We start from the raw sequence: 15,454 nt of genomic DNA on the forward strand, positions 1-15,454 counted from the left end.
TATAGCACAAAAGTATTCTATTTCCATGTCCAATTCAGTTCTTTTCTCTTATACCAAAAGATTCATAATATAACATAAAAAATGTTTCAACAATATCCAATGAGTTGTTATCTGCTGAACAGTTCGCACCATTTTAATGCTACAAAATGAGGTCAATCATTTTGTAATGAGCAGAAGAAAAGCAAATTCACATGAAGTAAAAAGAATTTTAGAAGTAGCGACAAAAATGAAAATAAAGATGAAATCAAACTAAAGAAGGATGGGGCAAAAAGTAATAAAAAAGAGACAAAAATAATTGTACTAAAAATTGAAGTTAAAGATAGAACCAAAGATCATCTGTACATGGAATATCAGCTACAGCAAAATAACCTTCCAAGTCCTTAAAAATGATTAAGGATCGCCTTAATCTTGTACCTTGACACATATACAAACATGGACTCAAAGCTAGAGGAAAGCATTTTCTTGAACAACTTGCTCTTTTCCTAATCAGTTACTAAGTGAAATTGTTTGTATGTCTGCACATTGTGAACTCTACATGATTTAGAGGAAGTGAGCAGAACAACTGTGCAAGCTTTGTATCTTCCATCAGCTGGATAGGAAGTCTCTGCAAGTGGAATCACTTCTCTAGCTGCTGGCTTGCTTTGAGACAGTTATGATTCTTCATTGTGCAGGGTGTGTAATATGCACCCAATGGCAAGGGAGATGAGATGGAGGAAATCTTGCTTTCATCATCACTCTTTCATACCATTCTAATCTCAAACTGGATTAGAATGGCCAACTAGGACTCTAGCCATGCTGGTGGGGGAATTCTGTGAATTGGCCCACATTGACAGTTGTTGGAGTTGAGAAAGACTTGTCAAGACTGATTTCCTCCCTATGTATATTCTATTTTCTTAGGGCCAAGAGTACAAATTCTTCACCAATCAATCCCTGGAGCCTGGGCAAAGTTACTACTGAAAGCACCTACTAAGCCATTTTCTAGCTTTTCCACATGTAAGTGAATTCTTTACTTCCAGAAAACATAATAATGACTAAGATGAAGAAAGTCTTGAATGCTATGCCAAAAGCAAGCTTCTCATAGTAGTTTTTATATGCAATGCAACCCAAAGCAGCACATTTATTCAGGCAATTGCCCTGAAATCCACAGGAAGCCTCTTTTGAGTAAATAGCTACAGTCTTTATGAATAAATATCTACAATTCTCTTTCTCTTTTTCTCTCTTTTGAAAATACTCACTTCAGCTTTGCTTTGTACTCCAGCAGACTCAAATTGCAGCCTCATGTTATACACTGAATCCAAATTGGCACCATAGATGTAGATATTGGAGCCCCTGGCAAGGAATTGGAAGAATGTGACACAAGAGCAAAGATGTTCCATTCTAAGAGCCCTGGAGCAGCATGTCAGTGATATATTCAGATATGAACATTATCCATGAGAAACTGTAATCCTATATTATTTATTATTTATTAAACTTATATACCGCCCTTCTGCCGCAGGACCCAGGGCAGTTCACAAGGCAATTAAAACAACATCACAATACAAAAATTAATAACAATTAAAATATATTAAATTATCCTTAATTAAAATATAAAACCCCTATAACTCTGATTAAAAACCCAATTAGTAAAGGTAAAGGTAAAGGTTCCCCCGCACATGCGTGCTAGTCGTTTCCGACTCTAGGGGCCGGTGCTCATCTCCGTTTCAAAGCCGAAGAGCCAGCGCTTGTCCGAGGACGTCTCCATGGTCATGTGGCCGGCATGACTAGACGCCAAAGGCGCATGGAACGCTGTTACCTTCCCACCGGAGTGGTCCCTATTTTTCTACTTGCATTTTTACGTGCTTTCGAACTGCTAGGTTGGCAGAAGCTGGGACGAGTAACAGGCGCTCACTCTGCTACGCGGCACTCGGGATTCGACCCGCCAAACTGCCGACCTTCTGATCGACAAGCTCAGCGTCCTAACCCACTGAGCCACCGCGTCCCTTTCAAAAAAAAAAAAAAAAAAAAAAAACCCAATTACAATAAGTTAAAAAAATAAAAAAACCCTCAGTCCTGGCCGGAAAGCTCAAAGAGCCAGGTCTTCAGGTCCCGGTGGAACGAACGAAAATCAGGGGCAGTCCTAAGCTCTACGGGTAACTGGTTCCAGAGGGCAGGCACGCCCACAGAGAAGGCCCTCCCCCTGGGCTTTGCCCGCTGGCAATCCTTTGCCGGCGGCACCCTGAGAAGGCCCTCCCTGTGGGAGCGCACAGGACGAAGGGAACTTGATGCCGGCAGCAGGTTTTCCCTCAGATATCCCGGACCCATGCCATTTAGGGCTTTATAGGTCATCACCAGCACCTTGAATCTCACCCGGAGGGCAACCGGAAGCCAATGCAGCCAATATCTAGCTCCTAACATTACAAACATTCAGGCCTGCACAGGGCAGTCAGATGCTCCCACTTTGCTAAAAATTGAATGCATTCCTAACTGAATTCACTGGAAATTACTTTGGTACACAGGATGGAGCTGCTGGGAAAACCCTTCTTAATTTCATTGAATGAGACAGCTGCAGTGAAATCTTATCAATTTTTATTATCCATAAATGTTTGTAGGTCTTAAAGGTTCAGGACACTAGAAACTTCATTATTCACAAAATAATGCGGAGACACAAGAAGAGGAAAGAATATGCAGTTCACTAGAAAACAATTTAATATTCGAAGGAAGTAATTATAATAGTCTAGGTTATTTTTGTGGATATTTTAAAAAATAATCCATAATAAATATCTGGATTTATTAAATTTCCTGGTATGTGGGAGTTTTGCACATTCTCTGATATATATTTATTACATAGGTGGCCTTTTAACTCACATAAGTCTTCTCAATGTATGCTTTTAAATATAAATGTATACATTCCAGTATGATTTTTTTTTATACATCCCCCAAATATACACGTTTTCAAAAAAATATCTTTTATGTAGGAACAGTAGGATTGCCCTTCAGAAATCTGGGTGCAGAGGAAAAAGGAGACTCACTCATAACTGCAGTTGGGAGAAATATCATATATCTGGGGGTCTTCTCGATACCAGAAAGGCTGAGGAGAAAGAAATCGCTCTTCATCTATTATTACAAACACAGATGCATTGATCAAGTTGCTTGAAGGTGGGGTGGTACAAATTATGGCCTCCTCTCTCTGGCTAGGGAGAAGGGGGGAAAAAGCATGACAGAACTCTCCTTATCAATAGATCTTTTAGCCCTTTTTTCTGCATCAGCTTTTTCCAGCAAGCCACTTTCCACATGTCCTAAGACTGCCAGTCCAGAATTCCCAGCAAAAGCAGCTAAAAGCATCCAGTTGGGAATTTTGAGTTACTATTCCAATATACATCTAGAAGCACTGGTGTTAGGGAATAGTGTTCTATATTGTCAACTTTATGAATGTACTAGACAACCCGTGATCCATTGGATCATCATTTCAGAGATATTTCTTTATCTAAAGACAAAAAAAGAAATTAAAATTAGCTGAATAAGTTTAATGGCATTTGCTATCTCATGAAGAGTGAAGGATTTGAGGGTGTTGTGATTCAGGGTCAGCCTGTGGGTTCGGCAGTTGGGTCGGACGATTCAGAGGAGGAGGAGGGGGGTGTTGAAGAGCTTGCTGAGAATAATATTGAGGCTCCACAGAGCCCTCAGCCAGGCCCCTCCCATCTGGTCATGACGCAGACCCAGCTGTGTGAGCCTGACAGCGTGGATGAAGATGACCCACAGCTGGCCCTGTTCAAGGACGCCCAACGCAGGAGGCAGTCAATCAGGAGTAAACAGAGGAAGGCAATGGGGCACCTCGGAAGGAGGCAGAGAGAAGCCACGCCCTGAACTGTTTAAAAGGGGAATGTGTGGGAGGGCTGGTTTGCTGAAGGCAACCATTTGAATAGCTCCTGTTTCATGGTTCGTGTTTGCTCTCTTTGCTCTGTTTGCTCTGTTTATGTTTTTATGTTAATAAATTTGGCAGGCTTAGTTCCAGCCTCTTGCCTTCTTGTAAAAGGGGTTGTCCCTGCCTTTTCTGCAGGGCCGGTAGCAGGCTGGTACAGAACAGAGGGTTCAGTACCAGGTTAAGAAAACCTTCAAAGCACAATAACAACACTAACCACATGAGATACCTAGTAGGGGAATGCTGAGCTCTGTCACATATCTCATAGATATCATCATTATTATATTATTATTATATTATTATTCTTGCATCTGAGTTGGAGTTTTTATTTTTGTTTTGTTTTCTATATCTTGTTTCAGCTCCCCTCATCTTGTTTTTCATTTCTTCTTCATGGCTGTATTAAGGCAACCTCCCCCCACCCCCAGCCCTGGTTGCATGAAACACTCTGAGTAATAGTTGATTGATAATTGGTGTGAATGATTACTTCCTCACTACAACAAACACTACGCAATTCACTTGCTTTCCTACCAGAAACTGAGACTATGACATTTGGAAAGAATGAAAAATGTAGGAGCAGTCATCAGATTGTATGTTGTATATAAAAATCCAGACATGAGTATACTAGTCTATTATTAGATGCTAGATAATTTTAAAGATATTTTAAAGTATCTTAAATATGGTCTACATTTAGCTATTCAAAAAATGCAGCAATGTACTTTGGCAATTTCCTTTCTTGGGATAATATAAATGCAGTTTAGAAAATAAAGAATCCTGATCACTATTGCTATAACCCAGCACAGACAATGTCTTGATTAGGGCTTCCATATCTGGGTTGCAAGAATCCAGGTAAACATTAGATACTAGATTCATTTCTGCACTCTTTGGGACCATCTAATGCTAGTCCATTTTTTCTCCACCTCAGGAATGGATGTTCTAACCATGAGAGTCCCAGGTGTTTCTAACTTTCAAGGGTCCAAGTGAATTTCCAAGACGTTTTTCAAGGCCAAGTATCTTTACAAAAAGATGTCATACCAATCAGTTGGGTTTTAAAATCTAATATAATTCAAATGTATGGCTACAGCTTTTATAACTCATTCCTCTATACCTAATATCCCACAGCCTTTCAATCCAGTTTGATATGCTGAAGCAAAAAGAAAGCACCCTGTCATACCTTTTCTCACTGTCCACAGGACATTCTAGATTATTAATCATCACTTTCCGTCTGCCTCCCACAAAAAGGTTTTGTCCTCGGATAAAGATCTCTGTTCCTCCGGCCATTGGGCCATAGGCAGGGTGAATAGAAGTTACGTTTGGCTGCTGTTGAGGGTGAATAGCACAAACAGTAACACAGTACTCATTGCTCTGATGTAGCCAATTATTGGAACATACTCTGATTATAAACAATATTATTAAAAGCATTGAATATACCTAATACTCCCACCTCCTATTTTCCCCACAACAAAAACGTGGCTTGGGCTAAAAGAGAGCAACTGATAGGGGGTGTACAGAAGAGAGTTTTGCTCCCTAGCTGATCATTTTAAAATGTATGACAGTGAGAAAATTTATCGCCTGCTGTTGATTTAGAGCAGGGGTGTCAAACTCAATTTCATTGAGGGCTGCATCAGCATTGCGGTTGCCCTCAGGGGGCCGGGTGGGTGTGGCCTGGGTGGGCGTGGCCTACTGGCTGGGCGTGGCTAGAGTGCGTATGGCCTACTGGGTGGGCGTGGCCAGCTCTACATCGTTTGCATCAAAGGGGCCTGGGCAGGAGTGGGACAGATCTGAGGGTCTCTGGCAGAAGGAGGGTCTCTGGGCCAGGGCCAAGGCAGAGGGGGCCGTTCCCTCACTGTTTCCAGGATGGCTTCGCGGGCCGCATGAAACCACTTCGCGGGCCGGATCTGGCCCCCGGGCCTTGTGTTTGACATGTCTGATTTAGAGAAAGCACATGATAAAAGCTGGAACTTTGTAATGTTTTGTGTGAATGTGGAGTTGAAGGTTAGTTGCTAGATTAAGAGCAGAGTATAAGAAGATGGAAATAAAACATGTGTGAGAAAATTGAATGTTCAACAAATAGTTCAACACTGTATAAGGAATGATTGTGGGACATTAGATGATGTTTGTTTGGGCTGTGCTTATGCATAGTTTGCATACAGATGATGCTGCCCTGTTGAGTGAGAACTTCAGTGAGTTACAGAAAATGTAAGGTTATTTGATGTAATATGTATCTGAACATTAATGTGCAGGAACAAGTACCAAATAGCTATGTTTAGTGAAGAAAAGGGCAATTGAAGGCAAATTATATATAAATGGAGAAAAAAATGGAGCAAATAGATGAATTTGTATACTTTGGTAGAAGTGTATATTAAAGATAGAAAATTGGATGGATAAATTATAAGATGTGCAAATGCTGATGATCAGGTGACAGTATGTCGTCTGTTAAGAGCAATGATGGTTGATTCAAAGAGGTAAAATGACTGGTTGTAAGAGTGCCCTCCTGTTCACTCTATTTTATGGAACCTGTATATGTCATGGGAAACTTAAGAGTAAACTGAATACAATGGAAAAGGGATACTTAAGAAACGTGTAAGGTAAAACAAGAAAAGTCATAAATAAATGAATGCTGAATGGTTATGGGCTGAATACAAAAATCTATTGGCCTTCCTGAAAGCCCTTAAAATCTAGTTCTGCCATTGAGCCTGGAGATCCCGTCTCTCTCCTGAAGTTTCAGAAAAGCCCTGAAAGCCTTGCTCTGGTACCAGACCTAGGGTTCATATTTCCATTTTATATACTGTATTTATAGACACAGGTTTGTCTCACTTGAATTCAACAATCCAGATGACAAACTTTTCTCTATCTGTCTTGTTAAGACAAGTTGGAACTACCAAATTTAAAATTGGCCTTGCTTGAAAGAGAGTTTAGAAATCCCAAATTCCCATCAAATTCTAATCTGGGCAAATCAAAATCTTATTTGAATAAACAATGTCTGTTAAATTTTGTAGAAGCTTTAAGTTACATTAAATCTTCTGCACATGTCCACTGATGGATTACAACCAAGAAGTTATAGTTTTGAGCATTTTTGGATGAAATTATAGGTAAATGCAGAAATTCTGCAGTGCCAACACCCACCATTCCCAGTCAGCATGTCTAACAGGCATTATGGGAACGATAGTTTAAGATGTTGAGGCCAGAAGTTCCATCTATTTTTTTTATCCACTGGCCTGTATCTACATCTGCTACAGAGCTTAACACTATCCATTACTGGACATCAGTGCATATCAGAAAGTATTTAGTACATTAATGGAAATTTATTGTAAGAACATTAGCAGATGCTCAGGAAGTAATTATATTAAACTCACCATAAATATAAAGCCACTGAGGATTGAGGAGCCAGTGATATAAAATGGGCTTGTTTTATTCTCTATAATGGTCAGATTAATCTGTTGTGGTTCCATGATCTTCTCGATCCCCTTTGGTGACAATGTGCAGACAAGAACTTCAGCAAAATCCTTCCACTTTGGCACTTCGTTGTACCTGGAAACCAAGTAGTGTGAAGAAAGGACAAGGAAAATACTGATTATGATAACCTGCTACAATCTAAGGATTCTTCAGCATCAAGCAATGATACCCTTTTCATGAATCCTCTACTATTAATTAGTAACTAACCTTGACCTTAGTCTAAGATTACTAATTTTGGAATGATGTAGAAATAGCGGAAAGGTCACCTCTTTCCATTCCTAACTGGCACCACAAATGTACCATTTGACTCTTGTGGAAAGGAACAACTTCACAGAACAGAATGCTGGATATAGAAAACTGAACAGCCTGTAGTAGAGCATGGTGGTTGTAAGCCATTCTTTCTTTGAAAACACTATTGCTCCATGTAGTCATTACAAATCCTGATTGACAATAATTTCCCACATCAAACATGCCCACAACCTCAGAGCCATGGATCCACTCACTAAAACTCTACATATTATAGGTACATCCATCCTTTTTAAAGAAGGCATACAGGTTTACCTCATCATTGGTTTCTTGTTTTATTCTGGGTTTTTTTTAAATTGCAGGTCAACACTTACTACAGTGTACTGGGTCATAGAGGGTTACCTCTAGCAATTCTTTGCACTTTTAGCAAACAGTAAAAACTGCTGCTCATTTCCGCTCTGGGAAAATTGCCAGTGTGTAACCTCTGACACAAAGAAATGTCTCCTGGCCTGATTTCCACATGAGAACTATAAGGCTGCTCTTGCACTGCAACATAAAGCTTGTGACTTCAACTCATAGCCCCTCCCAGGCAGAAATATTTAAGAGAGTCAATTCCGGAAAATCCCTTTTCCTATCCCAATTTTGCCTTTTGTATGTGTGCACATAAACAGATAAAAATGAGCAAAAATGCATACTTGTTTTAAAAAATGCATTCTTAAAAGGTGCACGTATTTATTCTTTTGAAATATTTTGCTTCATAACTGAAAGAATACAGATATACTGGAAGAGACAACAAGAAGAAAGTGGATAAGACAAAAAGGAAAAGATGCAAGACTATGCTGACTGAAGGGAGCTGTATGTAATGTTCCCTCTTCCCATTTTCTCCCTCAGAAAAAGAAGCAGGAGATAGGACGGGCTGAGAATGACTGGCCCAAATTTTCCCAATGAACTTCCATGGCTGAAGGGGGGAGGAGCTAAAAACTGGGTCCCTCTGGTCCTAGTTGAACACCTTCAACTATTATACCATGGAGTATATGTGTTGTGATTCAGGGTCAGCCTGTGGGTTCGGCAGTTGGGTCGGACGACTCAGAGGAGGAGGAGGAGGGGGGTGTTGAAGAGCTTGCTGAGGGGGTTGGACACCTTGATGAGAGCCCTCAGCCAGGCCCCTCTCACCTGGTCACGACGCAGACCCAGCTGTGTGAGCCTGACAGCGTGGATGAAGATGACCTACAGCTGGCCCTGTTCAAGGACGCCTGACGCAGGAGGCAGTCAATCAGGAGTAAACAGAGGAAGGCAATGGGGCTCCTCGGAAGGAGGCAGAGAGAAGCCACACCCTGAACTGTATTTAAGGGGGAATGCGTGGGAGGGCTGGTTTGCTGAAGGCAACCGCTTGAAAAGCTCCTGTTTCTTGGTTCGTGTCTTGTTCTATTTGTTTTTGTAGCAATAAATTTGGCAGGCGTAATTCCAGCCTCTTGCCTTCTTGTAAAAGGGGTTGTCCCTGCCTTTTCTGCAGGGCCGGTAGCAGGCTGGTACAGAACAATATGAGCCATGATGGCACAATGATTAGAATGAAGTACTGCAGGCTAATTACGCTGCCAGTTCGGCAGTTTGAGTCTCACCGGTTCACGGTTGACTCAGCTTTCCATCATTCTGAGGTTGGTAAAATGAGGACCCAGATTGTTGGGGCAATATTATCCTGACTCTGTAAACTGCTTAGAGGGCTGTAAAGCAGGGCTTTTCAACTTTTTCACCCATTGTACCATTTTTAGGATATGGCAACATCCAAGTACCACCAGTCACCTAGCAAGGTGTCAAAAACTTGATGACCCTCCCCCCAAAAAGGAAAAAAGTGATGAAGTACAGTTAGTCCTCGACTTACAACAGTTCGCTTAGTGACTGTTGGAAGTTACAATGGCACTGAAAAAAGTGCCCCCCAAGCCACAGCCGAGCAAGACACCTGCCTGCCTGCCCGGCAGTGTTCTTCCTCCTGTCCGAGGTTTTCATTGTTGTGAGCATTTCTGCTGAGGATTGGCAGTGGGGGTGGGGTGGGGGGGTGATTGGTTTTTATTCCCTCCCCCCTCTGTTGGGTGGTTGCAGCAGGTTTTGATCACTTCACATGACCGTGGGACCCTGTGACCGTCATAAATATGAATCAGTTGCCAAGCATCTGAATGTAAATCACAAGACCCTGGAGATGCTGCAACATTCCAGCTGACTGACGCTTCTTCTGGGCTCAGCAGAAGCGCCAGGATCATCACTGAGCTCCAGCTGGAGCCTGGTGCTAATCCTGGCGCTTCCACTGAGCCCTGATAGCCCTGCAGCTCCAGCCGTCTCTCGCTCAGGCTTGTGCGGTGCTGTCACTGGTTCAGCTCATTCCCCTCCCCAGCTACCACTTTTCTATAATGGTTGCATACCACCTGCCAGGTGCCAATTTACCACAGGTGATACCCATACCACTGGTTGAAAAGCCGTGCTGTAAAGCAGTGTGAAGCGGTATATAAGTCTAAGTGCTGTTGCTATTGCTATACCAGCCTGTCTATGGAGACTCTCAGTCATCCAGGTATGGTTGTCCCAAGAAGGCTTCACACATTTGCACTTCTCAGGTGACCCTGAGGACACAGGTAAACCTCCAAAATGGTTTCAACGACTCTCTAAAAGAATGCAAATGACCAGCTGTCTGCAAGCAATATAAATCCTTCCACTCCCCACCATCTAGTCAGAGCTGAAGAAGCTTCTTGGATGAGAAGTGAAACATCTTCAAAAGAAACACAAGAAAGTCCAGTTGCCTCCTGAAAAAAACACCTTTGAGGCTATATCACACTGGTTCTCTTGTTGGTTTTTATATTCTACACTCTTCAGTGCACTCAATGAGATCCTGGATAATTTTTTTTTAAAAAAACCAGTTATGTTTTATTTATACTGCACTTCCTATCTAATGGTGCTTGGGGAATTATGAAGAAAATACAACAGACCCAATAAAAGCCCATTAAAACTGAGTGGCTGTCAAATTGTCATAATGAGTGGAAAGACAGACTCACACCTCCAGGGCAGACCTGCACAGCAATGCCTCTTCCAGCCCCTGTCGTTTTGCAGAGAATCCAGGGGCTTTATTTTGGCTTTATTTTGTCAAGGGAAATATGGCAGACTTCTCACAGCCATGGTAACACGGTAGCAGAAACGTATCATGGCACAAGTTGCTCTGCCCTAACCTCTGAGTCTGGGTGTCCACAAGGGAGGCAAGGAAAAGCCAGTGATGACATACATAACACCATCATGCAAATGGGTCAACGTTTGCACTTTTTAAAAAAAATCCCATTTATATCCCGCCCTTCTCTGAAGACTCAGGGCGGCTTACAATCTAAGAAGCACAAATCAATGTGCTTAGCAATAGCCTTCATTCTATGTATATGCCTGCTTATTATTTATTTTATTTGTTTTTTTTTATTAGGGCTTTCGCCAAGCGGCATTATTACAAAGTCAGCTTATTGCCCCCAACAATCTGGGTCCTCATTTTACCTACCTCGGAAGGATGGAAGGCTGAGTCAACCTTGAGCCTGGTGGGACTCGAACCTGCACTAATTGCAGGCAGCTGGTGTTACTTAAGGAGGCATTAGCCCACTGCTCCACCAAGGCTCTTGTTGCATCACACACCAAGATGAAAGCACACAACTGTGTCATTTGATGTCACTAGGCACATGTTGTCATTATTACATCCTCACGGCTTGTGATGGACACCATTCTACCAAGCTCTACTCTGGCCCAGTGACAAGCCCTGTGACAAATGCTCCCGGGGGAATTAATATAGACATTTTAGAAAAGGTAAACATTTAAGAAAAGGGAAATGTGGATTCCCTGGATTCATTTTCCCTCCTGATAAGTGAAGATGTTACGCAGTAATTGACACACAATACCCATCTCCATGTTTTATTCCCCCCACTTTCCCCATGTAGGTATGCATGAAGTAAATCTGAAGAAATTCTTTTGTGAGTGTTGATGCATATGCATGGGACGGAGTTAGGCAGAAACCGAGTGGGGAGAAAGAAGAGAGGCAGATTTTCTTCTTACCGCTTTGCTAAGCTCTCTTCAAATATCACCGAGCAGGTCTTCTGTCCTACTGTAATCAAGTAGTCCCCAGGGCCTGAGTGTGCGCCAGCCGTGCCAAAGAAATATGGACGAGATTGAAATCCCTTGCCGCAGAGAGTCAGCTTGGTGCTGCCATACAGAGGTGCGCTTCTGGGATGAAACTGGGAAAGCAGATAACTATCATCAAGATTATCAACGACCAGAGCAGAACCAGCCCTAAAATCTCACTATCTCCTGCTGAAATGTTAAATATTATGCCTCAAATTCAGTTGTAAGCAGCAGCCAAAAGGGCAGGCATATTTCTGCACAGAGAGAACGTCCAGGGGAAATGACAGACTTTCTCCATATAGCCTGCCCATCCAGCTGTTGCGAAAGCTGGGCTTATGATGCAATTCATTGGAGAAAACTCTGTCATTATCACTTGTAATGGGGTAAGCTTGTATTAGTAAAACAAAACCAAACTGGAAAGGTTCAATTTGATGCAGATAAAAATTGTGACCTAAGTTATTTTTGGCCATATCCCAGGCCAAAAATGACAACTATGTATTTTTAAAGACAGGCTAGTATCAATCTACTGCAGATTAAACCAGCAAGAAATGACTATGCAAAGGAACTGCTGATTAGTCATGGAACAGACTTTAAACAAGGATGTTTCTCTCCTGCCCTGATTGCTGCACATGCATGAGTATCAACATAATCCCACCTGAATTTGAATTCTATTGCTATATTCAAAATAAATTCTCAAAATCTGTTGTTGTTAGCTGCAAAGTCGTGTCCGACCCATCGCGATCCCATAGACAATGTTCCTCCAGGCCTTCCTGTCCTCTCTCAAAATTTAGTTCCACATAAAAGAATATTTGTCTTTAGATTTATATAAAAAGGTTAGCTGTACAAAGCAACAAAAAGTACAAATCGTGTTATATTTTTTTATCATTCTATTTACCATATTTGAGAAATGATCTAGACATTTCAATGCTTTTCTCTATTGCACAAATAATTTAGCTAATGGGTCCTTCACAATTACTGTATATGATATGTGAAGGTGAAAGTTTACTTGATTAAAGTACGTTTGGCTAAATATTAACTCATTTATTACAGACTACGACTAGTGGCGCAGACAGATAAGCTACAGAAAAACTGCTTGAAACCAACTAGCAAAAGCTGTAACCATGTAACAATCTATTAGCCTACTTTCAAATAGCCACTGAGCTCTAACTTTTTTTTTGTACTTGGAAAGACACAACTAAGAGAACAGTTATAATTTTCTATTGCCTGCCAAGAAAAAATCAACACCAGGGCTCATTTGTTTTTATGACTGCAATCCACTGGCAGCAATGATTGTTTCTTATGTAATAGGCAACTCACACAAGTTCCTAAAAGATGTAAAGATTATGAATGTAACCTCAGGATAAGCAGAAAGTCGGCCAAGTTTGTGGATGAAGCTGTACTATTCAAATGTCAAAAAAACACATCTGATTATGAAAACGTCCGAGAAAGATCTATTTAAACTATTGCAAAGAATCCTAATTTCACAAATGCACTGATGGAATCTGAAGTATCTGTAAATACCCAGGAAAATGATTTTGGAAGTCAAGATGAATTTTGTAATGAAAATGTCAATTTCATGTGAAGCAGTTGTGAAAAGAATAAATTTCACACCCCTGATTGTTAGAAAAAAGTCTGAAAACAAAAAAGTCAGCACTCCCATGGCTTTATAGAAATCTATAAAATATGTTATGCTCATATCTGACATAGCGTATATAGTTCTAATGGTAACTTTTGAAAAATATTGCCAAAGAGCTGGAAAAAGTGCAGAAGAAGGCAATCAGAATGGTTGTCTACCTTAACAGAAGAGATTAGAAGGTTTGGGACTCTTTGAAAAAAAGTGGACTGAGTAGGAACACAACTGAAATCATGCACTATCTTAAAATGTTAGGACCGGTAAATTGATTAGAAGATCCAGAATAGACATGAAAAAGCTTTTTTTCCAGATAGTGCATAATATTCTACACACAAGACATCGGAATGGCCACTAACTCGAATGGCTTTAAAAGGAATTGGATAAATTCATGGAGGACGACTCTATCAGGAGTTCAAGACTAAGAGATCAAAGTTGTCTTCAGGCTGTTGGCAGAATACTTCCAAATGCTAGTTACAGTGAGAGAGGAATACGGTATTTCTCTGTCTTCTATCTATGAACATCCCAGAGGCTGGACAAAGTTGGGCAGAATTTGGATTGATTCTGTTGTATGTTCAATTGCTAAGAAAATTGTCATTGTTATTAAGAAAAGCTTAATTTTTACACAGCTTATGAATTTTTATACCTTACATTAATGTACAGTCCATTACATTGCATTTGATACTTTACTGTTGGGAAACGCCCAGCCAGATAGGAAGGAGTGATCAAGGAGGGAATTAGTCTTGAGATCCAGGACTGACTCAACCCCCTCCCCCCCCCCAAATATCCATGGAACCTTGTCTAGGGAAGGCAAGCAGTCTGTGGAGATTAAAGCCAGGCACAGGTGACCAGATCCACACATGCAGATTTCAAGCTGACTCCTGTATTACTGGCAGAATACAATCAAGGAGTTAGCTTGAACTCTACACATGATGGATTTGGTCACTTACACCAGACACTTACATTATTTATTTTATAACTTATATTTAGAAAAACAAATTATCTCCTTTGACAAAGATACAGAAGATCTACAGTGTACTAGAGCCAGCTGTAGCAGAAGCCAAAGTGGAGGGAATACAGAGAGAAGATAAAGGTTCTTTGCATACATCAGTCAGGACTGGAGGGCAGCTCTCTTGATTCCACCGTTTCTTGCATTTCTCCTGACGAGTACATGAATCTCCACACCAGCCACACTGCATGAAACGCTCTGCTTTCAGGCAGCTGAGGCATGTTAGGAAATGCAGGCAGCCTGGACCAGTTTGGCTTACCTGGAATACCTGCAAAATGGACAAAAAATATCAAGACAAATGATAAAAGAACTAACAGTCTTTTCCACAGCCCTGACTGGGGCTCATGCCCCAATCTACAAAAATGTTTTTATATCTTCCATCACAGAGTAATTTGTAGCAGAAATAAAATATTTAAAATGTAAATACAATTTACTTCCACAGAGGCATTCCTTAAATATATGTCTGGCATGCTCCCTGCCTATAGCTTGAATCAAGATAGCAGAGACACTGTATAGCGTTTAAGATAATCCAAGCTTCAGTAAAAAACGGCCATGAGTTTTCTACAATTCTACCCAGAACATGGCTGAAATATTAATTGGCAGTAGATCTACAATGGAAATGGTTCTCTGGATTAAACTGATCTGTTTTGTAATCAGATCAACACTTCAACACCTCATGCCACTTCCAGTTCAGAAGATGCATTTCCAGAAACTTCAAACTACTTCTAGAATGGGTAGTTTGGAAGGAGATTCTGCATGGTTTGGAGGAAAATGGAATATTCTGGAATTCTCTGGGATGTTCCATCCTTTCTTATGTGTGAATTCAATCATTATGATCCTGAGGTGGAAGACACCTTCCATCTTAATGTAATAAACAAGGTCCTTTTCTTTCTGAAAAGATAACATTAAGCAGGGCAATAACAATAGCAACAACAAAAGCTTAGAGTAGATTCAGGAAGCAAACAAGAGGATTTTCCTGAACTGCATTCTGAACTAGTACAGAAAACCTCTGTCAACAGGTTTTGCTGAACTTGCATATTAGGCACTGAATCTAGACACTAACAGCCTTTTGCTTGTAATGTAAAAT

At 41.0% G+C, this 15,454-nt stretch overlaps 1 protein-coding gene across 1 annotated transcript in view; it reads right to left on the reverse strand.

The window, feature by feature from the left end:
• Nucleotides 1–15,454, reverse strand: part of MST1R (macrophage stimulating 1 receptor) — a 72,342-nt gene that overhangs the window by 22,711 nt on the left and 34,177 nt on the right. The window contains exons 5-10 of the mRNA XM_081316743.1: nucleotides 14,465–14,635; nucleotides 11,663–11,841; nucleotides 7,252–7,426; nucleotides 5,070–5,215; nucleotides 3,009–3,170; nucleotides 1,236–1,329 (exon numbers count right to left, since the gene is read on the reverse strand). Of these exons, the coding sequence (XP_081172869.1) occupies nucleotides 1,236–1,329; nucleotides 3,009–3,170; nucleotides 5,070–5,215; nucleotides 7,252–7,426; nucleotides 11,663–11,841; nucleotides 14,465–14,635 (927 nt within the window). The remainder of the gene's footprint in view (nucleotides 1–1,235; nucleotides 1,330–3,008; nucleotides 3,171–5,069; nucleotides 5,216–7,251; nucleotides 7,427–11,662; nucleotides 11,842–14,464; nucleotides 14,636–15,454) is intronic.

Source organism: Vipera berus (genome assembly GCF_964194415.1).
Source record: "Vipera berus genome assembly, chromosome: 2".
Taxonomy (NCBI): Eukaryota; Metazoa; Chordata; class Lepidosauria; order Squamata; family Viperidae; genus Vipera; species Vipera berus.